Source organism: Xenopus tropicalis, chromosome 4 (genome assembly GCF_000004195.4).
Source record: "Xenopus tropicalis strain Nigerian chromosome 4, UCB_Xtro_10.0, whole genome shotgun sequence".
NCBI classification, from domain to species: Eukaryota; Metazoa; Chordata; class Amphibia; order Anura; family Pipidae; genus Xenopus; species Xenopus tropicalis.
In genome coordinates, this window is record NC_030680.2 from 152189984 (window position 1) to 152204987 (window position 15004).

The window sequence follows — 15004 nt, forward strand, 5'->3', positions numbered from 1 at the left end:
AATTGTCTCTATGTGAGTTTAGCAGGGGCAATTCTCAGTACCGTCTATGGCAGGGGCAATTCTCAGTACTGCCTATGGCAGGGGCAATTCTCAGTACTGTCTATGGCAGGGGCAATCCTCAGTACTGTCTATGGCAGGGGCAATTCCAGTACCGCCTATGGCAGGGGCGCATTCTCAGTACTGTCTATGCAGGGGCAATTCTCAGTACCGTCTATGGCAGGGGCAATTCTCAGTACCGTCTATGGCAGGGGCAATTCTCAGTAATGTCTATGGCAGGGGCAATTCTCAGTACTGTCTATGGCAGGGGCAATTCTCAGTACTGCCTATGGCAGGGGCAATTCTCAGTACTGTCTATGGCAGGGGCAATTCTCAGTACTGTCTATGGCAGGGGCAATTCTCAGTACCGCCTATGGCAGGGGCAATTCTCAGTACTGTCTATGGCAGGGGCAATTCTCAGTACCGTCTATGGCAGGGCAAATTCTCATACTGTCTATGGCAGGGGCAATTCTCAGTACCGTCTATGGCAGGGGCAATTCTCAGTACCGTCTATGGCAGGGGCAATTCTCAGTACCATCTGTGGCAGGGGCAATTCTCAGTATTGTCTATGGCAGGGGCAATTCTCAGTACTGTCTATGGCAGGGGCAATTCTCAGTACCATCTATGGCAGGGGCAATTCTCAGTACTGTCTATGGCAGGGGCAATTCTCAGTACTTTCTATGGCAGGGGCAATTCTCAGTACTGTCTATGGCAGGGGCAATTCTCAGTACTTTCTATGGCAGGGGCAATTCTCAGTATTGTCTATGGCAGGGGCAATTCTCAGTACTGTCTATGGCAGGGGCAATTCTTAGTACTGTCTATTGCAGGGGGTTTCCTGGGGTTTTGTAGCCGTGACAAGTAGCTGCTACTAAGTAGCTCAGTGTGTCTTTGCCCTAAAGCAGATGGGGAAGAACAGGCAGGGTCAGTGCAGGATCAGCAGGGAATGGTGTGTGAGGGGTAATGTGGGCAATGGCTGCAGGGGTTAAAACTGCAGACATGAAGGGGTTAATGGTAGAAGAATTTAATGCATGCAGGATTTACTACAGAGTGGATATGCAGGGTAGCTGCTGCAAAATGGGCATGCAGGGGTTAATAGTATCGTAGAATTAAAGGGCAACTCTACAGATAAAAAAAAGTTAATGAATGTCTATGGGAACGTCGCTTCACATTATCTTTCTTTAGAAAAAAATGTTCTTGGGTGCAGTTCCCCTTTAGTGCATGCAGGGGTTAATATATATAGGGTTGGTGCAGACAGGGCATGAAGGCAGGAATGGGTTGATAGGGGAAGGGCATGCAGGGGTTAATATATATAGGGTTGGTGCAGACAGGGCATGAAGGCAGGAATGGGTTGATAGGGGAAGGGCATGCAGGGGTTAATATATATAGGGTTGGTGCAGACAGGGCATGAAGGCAGGAATGGGTTGATAGGGGAAGGGCATGCAGGGGTTAATAGGGGCCAGGGAGGTAATTAGTGCTGGCAGCACATTCAGAGGTTAATGAAGGCAGGTCAGGTATGGGTTAATACTGAAGAAGTTGGGGCACGAAGGGGTTAATCCATGGAGCAGTTGGGGCAGGTAGGGGTTAGTGTAGGAGACACACACAGGGGTTAATACGGTAGGGGCGGGGCTTAATGGCGATGGGCGGAACCCTTTTCATTCTGGTCCAGGGGCCCCTCCCCTACATTGGCCGCTCGGCAGTCCCTTCCCGGTACCGGTGAGTTAAATGCCCCGGTACAGAGAGCTCGGTTCCCAGAGAGGAAGGAAGGGAGCGGGGAGAGCTGGGAAGGATCGGCCGAGGGAGAGCCAGGAGCTGCCACCCACATTGGGATTAGATCGGCCCCGCCCGGCCCCATCCTAACGGTGAGTGCCGCACCCCAGCCCGGGCACTCCGGGGCACACACCGGGGGGAGAGATGGGTGTTGGGGTGCAGGTACCCCCGGGGGGGGGTGCTGTTAGTCGGGGTGCAGCTGCCCCCCTGGGAACCTTGTTTCGGGCTCCGTTTGGCTTCAACGTGGTGTTTGAGTGCAGGAGACCGGGGCATTGTGCTACAGGCCCCTCAGTGTGGGGTTTGGGGGTACAGATGCCCAGGGCATGGGGGGTGGGGTGCAGGGGTCCTAACCAAGGTTTTATTGGGGAGCAAGTGCAAAGTGGGACAAAGGGTGCAGGTGGCCGGACCTCAGGGGGTGGATTGGGGGGCAGCCAGATGACTGGGGGCCATGGGGGATCAGTACCCAAAGCACAGAGGGTGGGGTGCCTGGACCTCAGGGGGTGGATTGGGGGGCAGCCAGATAACTGGGGGCCATGGGGGATCAGTACCCAAAGCACAGAGGGTGGGGTGCCTGGACCTCAGGGGGGTTGTTGGGGGTGAGGGTGGCATGACTTTATGGGGATGGTTGGGGGGAACCCAGATCTCTGGAGGGGGGGGATGTGGGGGTTCAGTACCCAAAGCACAGAAAGTGGGGTGCAGGTGCCAAGGCATTACTATTGACAAGGCCCTGAGATCCCTCAGATCCTGGCAGCACGGGGGTTAAGCCGAGCCATTATTGTCCCCCGGGACCCCCGGCTGCACGTTGTCGCATTCAGAATCTCATTAATGTTTAAAGGCACTTTGTCTCCTGCTGGATCCCCCACTCACCCACACACAGCGCTGCAGCTCCACGCCAGGCCCCACTCACACCCACCCACTGGCACCCCGTACCCACTCACACCCACCCACTGGCACCCTGTACCCACTCACACCCACCCACTGGCACCCCGTGCCCACTCACACCCACCCACTGGCACCCCGTGCCCACTCACACCCACCCACTGGCACCCCGTACCCACTCACACCCACCCACTGGCACCCCGTGCCCACTCACACCCACCCACTGGCACCCCGTGCCCACTCACACCCACCCACTGGCACCCCGTGCCCACTCACACCCACCCACTGGCACCCCGTACCCACTCACACCCACTGGCACCCCGTGCCCACTCACACCCACCCACTGGCACCCCGTGCCCACTCACACCCACCCACTGGCACCCCGTACCCACTCACACCCACCCACTGGCACCCCGTACCCACTCACACCCACCCACTGGCACCCCGTACCCACTCACACCCACCCACTGGCACCCCGTACCCACTCACACCCACCCACTGGCACCCCGTACCCACTCACACCCACCCACTGGCACCCCGTACCCACTCCCACCCACTGGCACCCCATGCCGAGCATGTCTCCTGTGCCCACTCCCAGCCCCCCGACCGTGACCCCATATAAGGCAGGAGGGGTGGGCTTGTAACCAGTGTGTTTCCTTCTGCCAGGGCACCCGAGTGGCGCCGTTACCCCCAGGAGCTGCAGAGAGGGGGAGATTTCGTGCCCCCTGATGGGAGATCTCCAAACTGCTGGTGCAATTCCATGCGTCACTGCCTCCCGCGTGCGGATCTATTGACTTTCCCTGGAAGGGACCATGAGTCCGGTATCCGGGGCGGATTGGAGGCAGCTGCTCCCTACTAGGGTCTGATGGAGGCCGGGGTAGGTGCCCCCTCATGTATTGGCAGCCTGGGCACCGTGGAACCCAATGGTCTGGCCCAGCTTCCCATTAATATTCAGCCCATTGCTAAAGGTGTGGATACTGCAATGCTGAGCTCGGGCGCCGGTGCCCAGGCTGGACCAGCTGCCAAGGTCTCAAAGACGGTCAAGCGGAGGTTCTTGAGAAGGACAGTGGTGGACTCTGACCAAGAGGAGCCCTCAGTGTTGGATTTATCATTATCCGGGCACCACAACAAGGTCATCCCCATCTCCCGGGCACGGAGAGCCATCGCCAAGAGGTCTCAGGGGGTGAGCGACCAGGGAGGGGGCACCGAGGTCTTGGAATCCAAAGGGTCTTCCTCTAAAGGGGGCAGCGCAGACGGGGAACCGGATCAACCCGAGGGGCTCGAGAACAAGGAGAAAGCGGAAACCTCCCATGATGTACCAAAGTGCAGAAAGGAGGCCCCAGCGGAGGAGGAAGAGGAGAATGAAGAGGAGGCCGACATGAAGGCCGTCTCTACCTCCCTTGACGGAAGGTTTCTAAAGTTTGATATTGAAATAGGACGCGGCTCCTTTAAGACGGTCTATAAGGGCTTGGACACCGAGACCTGGGTGGAAGTGGCCTGGTGTGAGTTGCAGGTAAGTCCCTTTCATTGGATTCATCATATGCTGTGTGGGGGGTAATTAGAAATATGTTGGGGTAAAAGTTCTTAGACTGCATTTCCCAGCATTCCCTGCCAGCCTTTAAAAGCCAGGGCATTCTGGGAGTTTTAGTTTAGAAACAGCTAAGTGGCCCCCTCGCTGGTCTCCTTCTGCTTCTCCATAGCCAGGTTACATAAGGCTGCAACCCAGTCTCCTTCCCCCGCGGCCACTACCACCCCGGAATTTGCACCCCATACGCACAGTCATGCCCCCGTCACGGGGTGGGAGATTCCGACCCATCTGCTAATTGATCACTGTGGTGCAGTTGGGTTGTACCAATTTAGCACATGGTAGGGGGGGGGAATTAACTCTTTGTGGCTGATGCACCGACACCAGTGATGGGCCTTATAGAAAATGATGCATAGTGTTTCCCTTAGACAGTACAGTATGGGGGTACAGCTTATTGTGTGCCCAGAACATTCCTTCTCTGTATATTTGTATTTATACATATGGGTAGGAGGTGCCATAGTGTTTCCCATAGACAGTATAGTATGGGGGTACAGCTTATTGTGTGCCCAGAACATTCCTTCTCTGTATATTTGTATTTATACATTTTGGTAGGAGGTGCCATAGTGTTTCCCTTAGACAGTACAGTATGGGGGTACAGCTTATTGTGTGCCCAGAACATTCCTTCTCTGTATATTTGTATTTATACATATGGGTAGGAGGTGCCATAGTGTTTCCCATAGACAGTATAGTATGGGGGTACAGCTTATTGTGTGCCCAGAACATTCCTCTCTGTATATTTGTATTTATACATTTTGGTAGGAGGTGCCATAGTGTTTCCCTTAGACAGTACAGTATGGGGGTACAGCTTATTGTGTGCCCAGAACATTCCCTCTCTGTATATTTGTATTTATACATATGGATAGGAGGTGCCATAGTGTTTCCCTCAGACAGTACAGTATGGGGGTACAGCTTATTGTGTGCCCAGAACATTCCTTCTCTGTATATTTGTATTTATACATATGGGTAGGGGGTGCCATAGTGTTTCCCTTAGACAGTTACAGTATGGGGGTACAGCTTATTGTGTGCCCAGAACATTCCCTCTCTGTATATTTGTATTTATACATATGGGTAGGGGGTGCCATAGTGTTTCCCTTAGACAGTACAGTATGGGGGTACAGCTTATTGTGTGCCCAGAACATTCCTTCTCTGTATATTTGTATTTATACATATGGGTAGGGGTGCCATAGTGTTTCCCTTAGACAGTACAGTATGGGGGTACAGCTTATTGTGTGCCCAGAACATTCCTTCTCTGTATAATTGTATTTATACATATGGGTAGGGGGTGCCATAGTGTTTCCCGTAGACAGTACAGTATGGGGGTACAGCTTATTGTGTGCCCAGAACATTCCTTCTCTGTATATTTGTATTTATACATATGGGTAGGGGGTGCCATAGTGTTTCCCTTAGACAGTACAGTATGGGGTACAGCTTATTGTGTGCCCAGAACATTCCTTCTCTGTATATTGTATTTATACATATGGGTAGGAGGTGCCATAGTGTTTCCCTTAGACAGTACAGTATGGGGTACAGCTTATTGTGTGCCCAGAACATTCCTTCTCTGTATATTTGTATTTATACATATGGGTAGGAGGTGCCATAGTGTTTCCCTTAGACAGTACAGTATGGGGGTACAGCTTATTGTGTGCCCAGAACATTCCCTCTCTGTATATTTGTATTTATACATATGGGTAGGGGGTGCCATAGTGTTTCCCTTAGACAGTACAGTATGGGGGTACAGCTTATTGTGTGCCCAGAACATTCCTTCTCTGTATATTTGTATTTATACATATGGGTAGGAGGTGCCATAGTGTTTCCCTTAGACAGTACAGTATGGGGTACAGCTTATTGTGTGCCCAGAACATTCCTTCTCTGTATATTTGTATTTATACATATGGGAGGGAGGTGCCATAGTGTTTCCCTTAGACAGTACAGTATGGGGGTACAGCTTATTGTGTGCCCAGAACATTCCTTCTCTGTATATTTGTATACATATGGCCATAGTGTGGAAGGGGGGGGCACTAGAGGTTCATTATTTACCCCACTGCCTTAATACTTTCAAAACAAATTGTTTTTAGAATCCGAGTCCAGTCCAGTATTTCCCTAATGTGCCCGTAGGGAACCTGCTGGGCAAGTATATGGGGGGGGGGGTCTAGTGGAATGTTTTTGAATCCTTTTTGAAATCCTTTCTCACTGCCCTTCCTGCCTCCCCACTGCCTTATGATGTCACTTCCTTTTATGATGACATCACATCTCTACCCTCTGGGCAAAGCCACGTGCAGATCCGGGTGGGTAAGAATGCAGTTATGGGTGGGGGCCGACTTGCTTAGACCCCACAGCTCCCTAGTAGCTGTAAGTGGGTCAGCCCAGCCCTTGTTGGTTCCCCTGCCCATGTCTGTGGTTGGCACTGATTGGTATCAGCCGGCTGTGCCATTGGCCTTGCAGTAGCTTCGCTCCAGGGAGGTCCTGATTGTGGGGTTGGTTCCGGAACCATCCCAGGGGAAACCTACGTACCAGCCAGTGGTACCAATTCCCTCACTCCCACCCACTACAGGGTATCGGCAATTAGCCCTTTGGGAAGGACTTTCCCACTAATTACCCACAGGCCATGTTTGGGTGCTGGTGTCATTGTGTTGGGCACAGGAGGCAAGAGAGTGGGGCACCCATGGGAGAAGTTACAGGGAGATCTATAAGTCGGGGCTGGTACTGTGCTGCCTGTGGGGGGGTTGGATTTACTAAGCAATAAGGGATATTATTGGCCCCTGTAGCACCCGGTGGGGGTATTGGACTCCCTGGCATCAGATATTAAATGTTTAATAAATAACTGCTGTTGACTAGCAAACTTAGGGGGCTGTTCCTGCTGAATTGTGCTTAGTACAGGGGAATCCCTATGTGCCATAGTTTTATGGTAACTCTCTGGACAGGCTATGGGCAAACTTAGGGGGCTGTTCCTGCTGAATTGTGCTTAGTACAGGGGAATCCCTACGTGCCATAGTTTTATGGTATCTCTCTGTACAGGCTATGAGCAAACGTAGGGGGCTGTTCCTGCTGAATTGTGCTTAGTACAGGGGAATCCCTACGTGCCATAGTTTTATGGTATCTCCCTGTACAGGCTATGGGCAAACTTAGGGGGCTGTTCCTGCTGAATTGTGCTTAGTACAGGGGAATCCCTATGTGCCATAGTTTTATGGTATCTCTCTGTACAGGCTATGGGCAAACTTAGGGGGCTGTTCCTGCTGAATTGTGCTTAGTACAGGGGAATCCCTATGTGCCATAGTTTTATGGTATCTCCCTGTACAGGCTATGGGCAAACTTAGGGGGCTGTTCCTGCTGAATTGTGCTCAGTATGCTGCGAGGGGCTTATACAAACTCTCATTGCAGTGGGAGTCAGTCGGTGATTTCCCAGTTCTAACACTGGTGCCAGTATGGGGTGGGCAGGCCTGACCCCAGAGAGCTGGACTGGTTTGTTTGCAGCAGGAGAATAACATTGGGTCGCCGTGCCTTTAAAGGGATAGTGACACATTTAGCAGGAACAATAAGATTCCCGGCAGCAGTGGGACATTTCCCATTTGCCCCCTCTGACTCCCTGCAAGTGTAGGGGCGGGGCTAAATCCTGAAGAAATGTAAAAAGTGCCCCAGGATTTAGCCCCACTGCCTACTATGAACCCCCAACGCAGCCGGGACACAGACTCAGGACTTATGGGGGATTCAGTATAGATATAAGGAGAGGGAAGCTGGTTATGCCTAAAGCTCGGCTGCCATTATTCGCTAAGTTCCCCTTTAATCCCGCGCCTCATATGAGCATCGCTCTGAGTGGGTGGGGGGGATGGATTGAGTGGGTGGGGGGGATGGATTGAGTGGGCGGGGGGGGGGCAGGGCCCTGATTACTTAAGGTTGTTGGATTGAGACGTATTGACACGTGCGCTGCTCCCCGGCCCCCCTCATCCGTCACTGCCAAAGCTCAATAAATGGAACGTGCCGAGCCCCCCCACCCCCCTTGGGTACCCCCTGATTTATGTTTTGGTTTTTCCTTTGCCAATTGTGTGTGTGTGTGTGTGCATGATTCCCTTTTCTCTGTAATAATAAAACAGTACCTGTACTTGATCCCAACTAAGATATAATTACCCCTTATTGGGGCAGAACAGCCCTATTGGGTTTATTTCATGGTTAAATGATTCCCTTTTCTCTGTAATAATAAAACAGTACCTGTACTTGATACCAACTAAGATATAATTACCCCTTATTGGGGGCAGAACAGCCCTATTGGGTTTATTTAATGGTTAAATGATTCCCTTTTCTCTGTAATAATAAAACAGTACCTGTACTTGATCCCAACTAAGATATAATTACCCCTTATTGGGGCAGAACAGCCCTATTGGGTTTATTTAATGGTTAAATGATTCCCTTTTCTCTGTAATAATAAAACAGTACCTGTACTTGATCCCAACTAAGATATAATTACCCCTTATTGGGGCAGAACAGCCCTATTGGGTTTATTTAATGGTTAAATGATTCCCTTTTCTCTGTAATAATAAAACAGTACCTGTACTTGATCCCAACTAAGATATAATTACCCCTTATTGGGGTAGAACAGCCCTATTACGTTCATGTTGAAGTGATTGTTTAGTAGACTTATGATATGGGGATCCAAATTACAGAAAGACCCCTTATCCGGAAAACCCCAGTTCCCGAGCATTCTGGATAACGGGTCCCATACCTGTGTATATACTGTATGTGTGTGTATGTGCCTCTCTGGAGGGAAAGGGACCAGTTACCAGGAGTAGGGTGGGTGCTACTGGAGGTGCCCGTAGAACTCTCCCTTTGTCGCCCCATTTTTTGCCCAGACCCTGACCAGTCTGTCGGAACCCTAGGAGCCAGGCTGGCAAGGCAGGAAGTGGTTTCTCCTGTTGGATCAAGCTGTAGAGACTAAAGTATCACCTTGCCCTTTCTAGAACTCTCATTGGGTCAGTGCAGGGGAGCCCCAGAACCCCCTTCCCCCCCCAAATATATCTCTGTACTGTAACCAATACTCTGCCTGTTCTGTACGTGGTGCCACGAGCAATAGGGTTTGGGGGTCAGTGACCCCCATTTGAAAGCTGCAAAGAAGGAGAAGGGAAATAATTCAGAAACTATAAGCAACTTTTCAATTGGTCTTCATTATTTCTTAGACTTGACCATTCTATAACAAACTAAAAGCGAACAACCCCTATAATGTGTTCTTATTCAGATTTTCAGCTGCAGCCGATTGTGTGGGTTGGAGGCAGCCGTGTAGCTGGAGAGAGGCGCAGAGCTTGCAATCTACACTGTGGGGGTCAGTCAGTGTGGCGCCCGGTGGAGGGAGTAGGATTAATTAAATGGGCCCAGAGGCAGCTCCGCCTGCACCCACTTGCATTACCAGCCATTCCCCTCGTTATTAGTGGGAGAGTTAACGAGTCAAATGACTGTGTGTGTTTTGGTGAAATTTCTCACCCAATCTGCCACTTTAACAGCTCAGCTTTATTTTAGCTTGTCCTTTTGTTGCTATAGCGATGCTCTGAATTACCTGCCGGGGGGGGCTCCTATCATCCGCTGAGTTATTTGGTTCTGGGGGTTCGGCCGCTCCTTGTGCTCGGGTCAAGCCCTGGGGGAGAGGGAACCCAGTGATCGAATGTTCTGGCAGAACCAGTTTGTTATTCCCTATGGCAGCGGCAGCTACTTGGTCCAACGCAGGGTGAAAATGCGGTTTTGCTGTGGCCCTTTATATTAGGGACCCTGGGACGTGTATTACAACACGGGGGTCATACGGATGTTTCATGCCCAGGCTGCTGCCTCACTATACAGCCCTGCCCCTGGGCATTTTTAAGGGGAAGTCTTCCCAATGATTAACCACAAAGTGCCCAACTCCTAAATCCAATCAGAGCAGATCTGGCCCTGAGCGCTGTTTGTTTCCATTGGGAGATAATGATATTTGCGGGGGCCGCCTTGGCGAGTCCTTGGGCAGGCGCAGATGAGCACGTAGCCCCCCCCCCCCAGTGTCGGCTGAAATAAACACTTTGGCGGAAGGTTTTTCCTTGACCCCCTTGTGTGTTTGTCCCTGTTATCTGATCTGCTTTTATTGCCTCTATCTCTGCAAAACAAGGTAAACTGCCCCCTACCCCCCATATACCCCCCATACCCCTCTATCCCTCGTCAGTCTTTACCTGCATCGTATTCTCTGTTCACAGAATATACACAGTAAAGGGGAAGTTAAACCTTAATATCACATGCGCTGTAGCATAACTGGGGCAACTTTGCAGTGACTTATTTATTTCCCACGCCCCCTAAGCTTAGCTCCTCCCCAGGAGCCCACTGAGCATGTGCAGATATGGCCACTTTGCAGCAGTGGGAGTGTTGGCATTGGGGGCACCGAGGGGCCTGGGCAATAAACTCAAACCGTTAAACCAAACCAAGGCAACTCACCCCCTTCCTCAGGTGTTTACTAACCGGGTCACTAACTCTGCCAGTCGGTTCAACCCCGGGAACATTGGCACCATTTCTCATTACCCATCGTTTCTCTGCCAATCCCTTGCCCACGTGGAGTTGTGCATTGATGTTGGTCTGTGCCAAAGGGGCGCTGGGAGTCGTGCCCTCTGCTTGAGTTATTTATCATTCTCTGTGCTACCTGGGCACATTGGCAGTTATTGGCAGTTAATGTGCCAATCAATGTGCCAGGTCACGCCCCCATGCTAGGTCTCTGCCCCGCCCCTCCGGAATTACTGCTGATTGGCAGCGCCTAATGATTCTTATTCTCCAGTTGCAAAGCACCCAACTGTGCAGTTTGCCCTTTAATGGACCCCGAGGCTCATATAGAAGGGAGATCCAGTTGCTGCATGTTACAGGGAGGTTCTGAATCTGAGTGTGGGGAGTTCTATTGGCAAAAATAGTTGACTGGCACAACGAGTGTAATGCGAGTGGGGCTTAGCCCCTGGGTGTTTATTCAACTAATAGCAGCAGGGAGTTCTGTTGGGCCAGTACCTTGCTGTTCCATTTGATCCCCTTTGATTCACTCTCCCATTTCTAACCATAAGTCTGTGTTTGACCCCAACAGAACCTATGCCTTGGATTGTAAGCTCACTGGGGCAGGGGCTGATGGGAATGTGATAGGGGCCTTAGATTGTAAGCTCACTGGGGCAGGGACTGATGGGAATGTGATAGGGGCCTTAGATTGTAAGCTCACTGGGGCAGGGGCTGATGGGAATGTGATAGGGGCCTTAGATTGTAAGCTCACTGGGGCAGGGCTGATGGGAATGTGATAGGGACCTTAGATTGTAAGCTCAATGGGGCAGGGACTGATGGGAATGGGATAGGGACCTTAGATTGTAAGCTCACTGGGGCAGGGACTGATGGGAATGTGTTAGGGACTTTAGATTGTAAGCTCACTGGGGCAGGGGCTGATGGGAATGGGATAGGGACCTTAGATTGTAAGCTCACTGGGGCAGGGACTGATGGGAATGGGATAGGGACCTTAGATTGTAAGCTCAATGGGGCAGGGACTGATGGGAATGGGATAGGGACCTTAGATTGTAAGCTCACTGGGGCAGGGACTGATGGGAATGTGATAGGGACCTTAGATTGTAAGCTCACTGGGGCAGGGACTGATGGGAATGGGATAGGGACCTTAGATTGTAAGCTCACTGGGGCAGGACTGATGGGAATGGGATAGGGACCTTAGATTGTAAGCTCACTGGGGCAGGGACTGATGGGAATGTGATAGGACCTTAGATTGTAAGCTCACTGGGGCAGGGACTGATGGGAATGTGTTAGGGACTTTAGATTGTAAGCTCACTGGGGCAGGGGCTGATGGGAATGGGATAGGGACCTTAGATTGTAAGCTCACTGGGGCAGGGACTGATGGGAATGGGATAGGGACCTTAGATTGTAAGCTCACTGGGGCAGGGGCTGATGTATATTGTCTGTACAGCGCTGGAATATATGTTGGCGCTATATAAATAGGGAGGATAATAAGTGCCTCAGTGAGTCCGGGCCGGGCAGTGGGTCGGTATCATTGGTTTCTCCTTGTGAGTAAAGGGGAAATTTCTGCAGTCTCACGTCCCCCCGGCTCTTGGCGCATCTCCCGCCCGGCAGGTTCCTTCAGCCGCTAAATATTTGATGAGTTTATCTGTATCGCAGCCAAACACTTTATTATTGGAGGGAGGAGGGGGAGGAGCAGCGCCGGGATCCTGTATATACGCACAGAATCATCTGGGCCCAAAAACACCGGGTCTGCCAGCGGCTACTGGCCTACAACTCCCAGGATCCCCTGAGAGACGGGGCAAATAGGGTCCATGTTACTCAGAGCTGCTGCGCACGGCCAGGCTGGGGGTCAGAATAGGCCCCGGCATTCCCAGTACCCCGGGCCCCAAACAGCCCCCCCCCGTCTGTGGCACCTTACAGCCCCCCCGGCATTCCCAGTACCCAGAGGCACAAACAGCCCCCCCCCAGCCCAATAAATAGTGACTGTCTGTGGCACCTTACAGCCCCCCGGCATTCCCAGTACCCAGAGGCACAAACAGCCCCCCCAGCCCAATAAATAGTGACTGTCTGTGGCACCTTACAGCCCCCCTGGCATTCCAGTACCCAGAGGCACAAACAGCCCCCCCAGCCCAATAAATAGTGACTGTCTGTGGCACCTTACAGCCCCCCCGGCATTCCCAGTACCCAGAGGCACAAACAGCCCCCCAGCCCAATAAATAGTGACTGTCTGTGGCACCTTACAGCCCCCCTGGCATTCCCAGTACCCAGAGGCACAAACAGCCCCCCCAGCCCAATAAATAGTGACTGTCTGTGGCACCTTACAGCCCCCCTGGCATTCCCAGTACCCAGAGGCACAAACAGCCCCCCCCCCCGTCTGTGGCACCTTACAGCCCCCCCGGCATTCCCAGTACCCAGAGGCACAAACAGCCCCCCCAGCCCAATAAATAGTGACTGTCTGTGGCACCTTACAGCCCCCCTGGCATTCCCAGTACCCAGAGGCACAAACAGCCCCCCCAGCCCAATAAATAGTGACTGTCTGTGGCACCTTACAGCCCCCCGGCATTCCCAGTACCCAGAGGCACAAACAGCCCCCCCAGCCCAATAAATAGTGACTGTCTGTGGCACCTTACAGCCCCCCCGGCATTCCCGGTACCCACAGATTGCCAGTCTGGGCCTGCTGCTGCAGAAAGTTTGCTCATAGCCTGTACAGAGAGATACCATAAAACTATGGCACATAGGGATTCCCCTGTACTAAGCACAATTCAGCAGGAACAGCCCCCAGTTTGCCCATAGCCTGTACAGAGAGATACCATAAAACTATGGCACATAGGGGGCTGTTCCTGCTGAATTGTGCTTAGTACAGGGGAATCCCTATGTGCCATAGTTTTATGGTATCTCTCTGTACAGGCTATGAGCAAACTTAGGGGGCTGTTCCTGCTGAATTGTGCTTAGTACAGGGGAATCCCTAAGTTTTCTCATAGCCTGTACAGAGAGATACCATAAAACTATGGCACATAGGGATTCCCCTGTACTAAGCACAATTCAGCAGGAACAGCCCCAGTTTGCTTATAGCCTGTACAGAGAGATACCATAAAACTATGGCACATAGGGATTCCCCTGTACTAAGCACAATTCAGCAGGAACAGCCCCCAGTTTGCTTATAGCCTGTACAGAGAGATACCATAAAACTATGGCACATAGGGATTCCCCTGTACTAAGCACAATTCAGCAGGAACAGCCCCCAGTTTGCCCATAGTCTGTACAGAGAGATACCATAAAACTATGGCACATAGGGATTCCCCTGTACTAAGCACAATTCAGCAGGAACAGCCCCCTAAGTTTGCTCATAGCCTGTACAGAGAGATACCATAAAACTATGGCACATAGGGATTCCCCTGTACTAAGCACAATTCAGCAGGAACAGCCCCCTAAGTTTGCCCATAGCCTGTACAGAGAGTTACCATAAAACTATGGCACATAGGGATTCCCCTGTACTAAGCACAATTCAGCAGGAACAGCCCCCTAAGTTTGCTCATAGCCTGTACAGAGAGATACCATTAAACTATGGCACATAGGGATTCCCCTGTACTAAGCACAATTCAGCAGGAACAGCCCCCAGTTTGCCCATAGCCTGTACAGAGAGTTACCATAAAACTATGGCACATAGGGATTCCCCTGTACTAAGCACAATTCAGCAGGAACAGCCCCCAGTTTGCTTATAGCCTGAATTCAGAACCCGCAGAGCCGGCAGCTGAATGTTCTGCATCATCTTTTTAAAACTGTGACTGCCCCCACTAATTGGGTTCTACAAGTTCTGACAGCCCTCCAGTTGCTTCTTGGGCCAAATCAGCCCCTTTCCTGAGATTAAAGCTGCGATGACTGCGGTGCCGCCGCCAGAGTAGGACATCTATGGCAGAGTTATGGGCCAATCAGCTCGCGGAATTGATCCGCTTCCAGGTCCAACAAGTGATGAGAGACCTTAGCAGAAATAGTTGTGCCATTAATGCACCGGGAACGTCTCTCCGGAGCGCGGCTGCGCCCAGTGATGGATGGGCCCCAGTGATTGGGCTCCTGCCACGCGTTTTATGGCCGCTCTGTATATAGACTATAAGGTTATCAGGAAGGACACGCAGACTGATTGGCCGGCGTGTGGGTCTCGCTCTGTTCTAACTCCGCCCCGTGCAGAGGAAGCAGAGACAGTCACACGGGTACCAGGAAATACACTCCCCCATGCAAAGGAAGCAGAGA

At 51.6% G+C, this 15004-nt stretch overlaps 2 protein-coding genes across 7 annotated transcripts in view; one reads left to right on the plus strand and one right to left on the minus strand.

Moving 5' to 3' along the window:
- The window catches only part of LOC101733255 (constitutive coactivator of PPAR-gamma-like protein 1 homolog), an 18537-nt gene extending 16649 nt beyond the window's left edge, over positions 1-1888 (minus strand). The window contains exon 1 of the mRNA XM_031901364.1: positions 1748-1888. Within this exon, the coding sequence (XP_031757224.1) occupies positions 1748-1888 (141 nt within the window). The remainder of the gene's footprint in view (positions 1-1747) is intronic.
- Positions 1669-15004, plus strand: part of wnk2 (WNK lysine deficient protein kinase 2) — a 65684-nt gene continuing 52348 nt past the window's right edge. For 5 of the 6 annotated variants that reach the window (XM_031901287.1, XM_031901289.1, XM_031901291.1 and 2 more), the window contains exons 1-2: positions 1669-1895; positions 3349-4195. In XM_031901287.1, coding sequence (XP_031757147.1) covers positions 3548-4195 — 648 coding nt within the window. In that variant the 5' untranslated portion in view covers positions 1669-1895; positions 3349-3547. The remainder of the gene's footprint in view (positions 1896-3348; positions 4196-15004) is intronic. The other variant, XM_031901290.1, reaches the window with a different exon arrangement.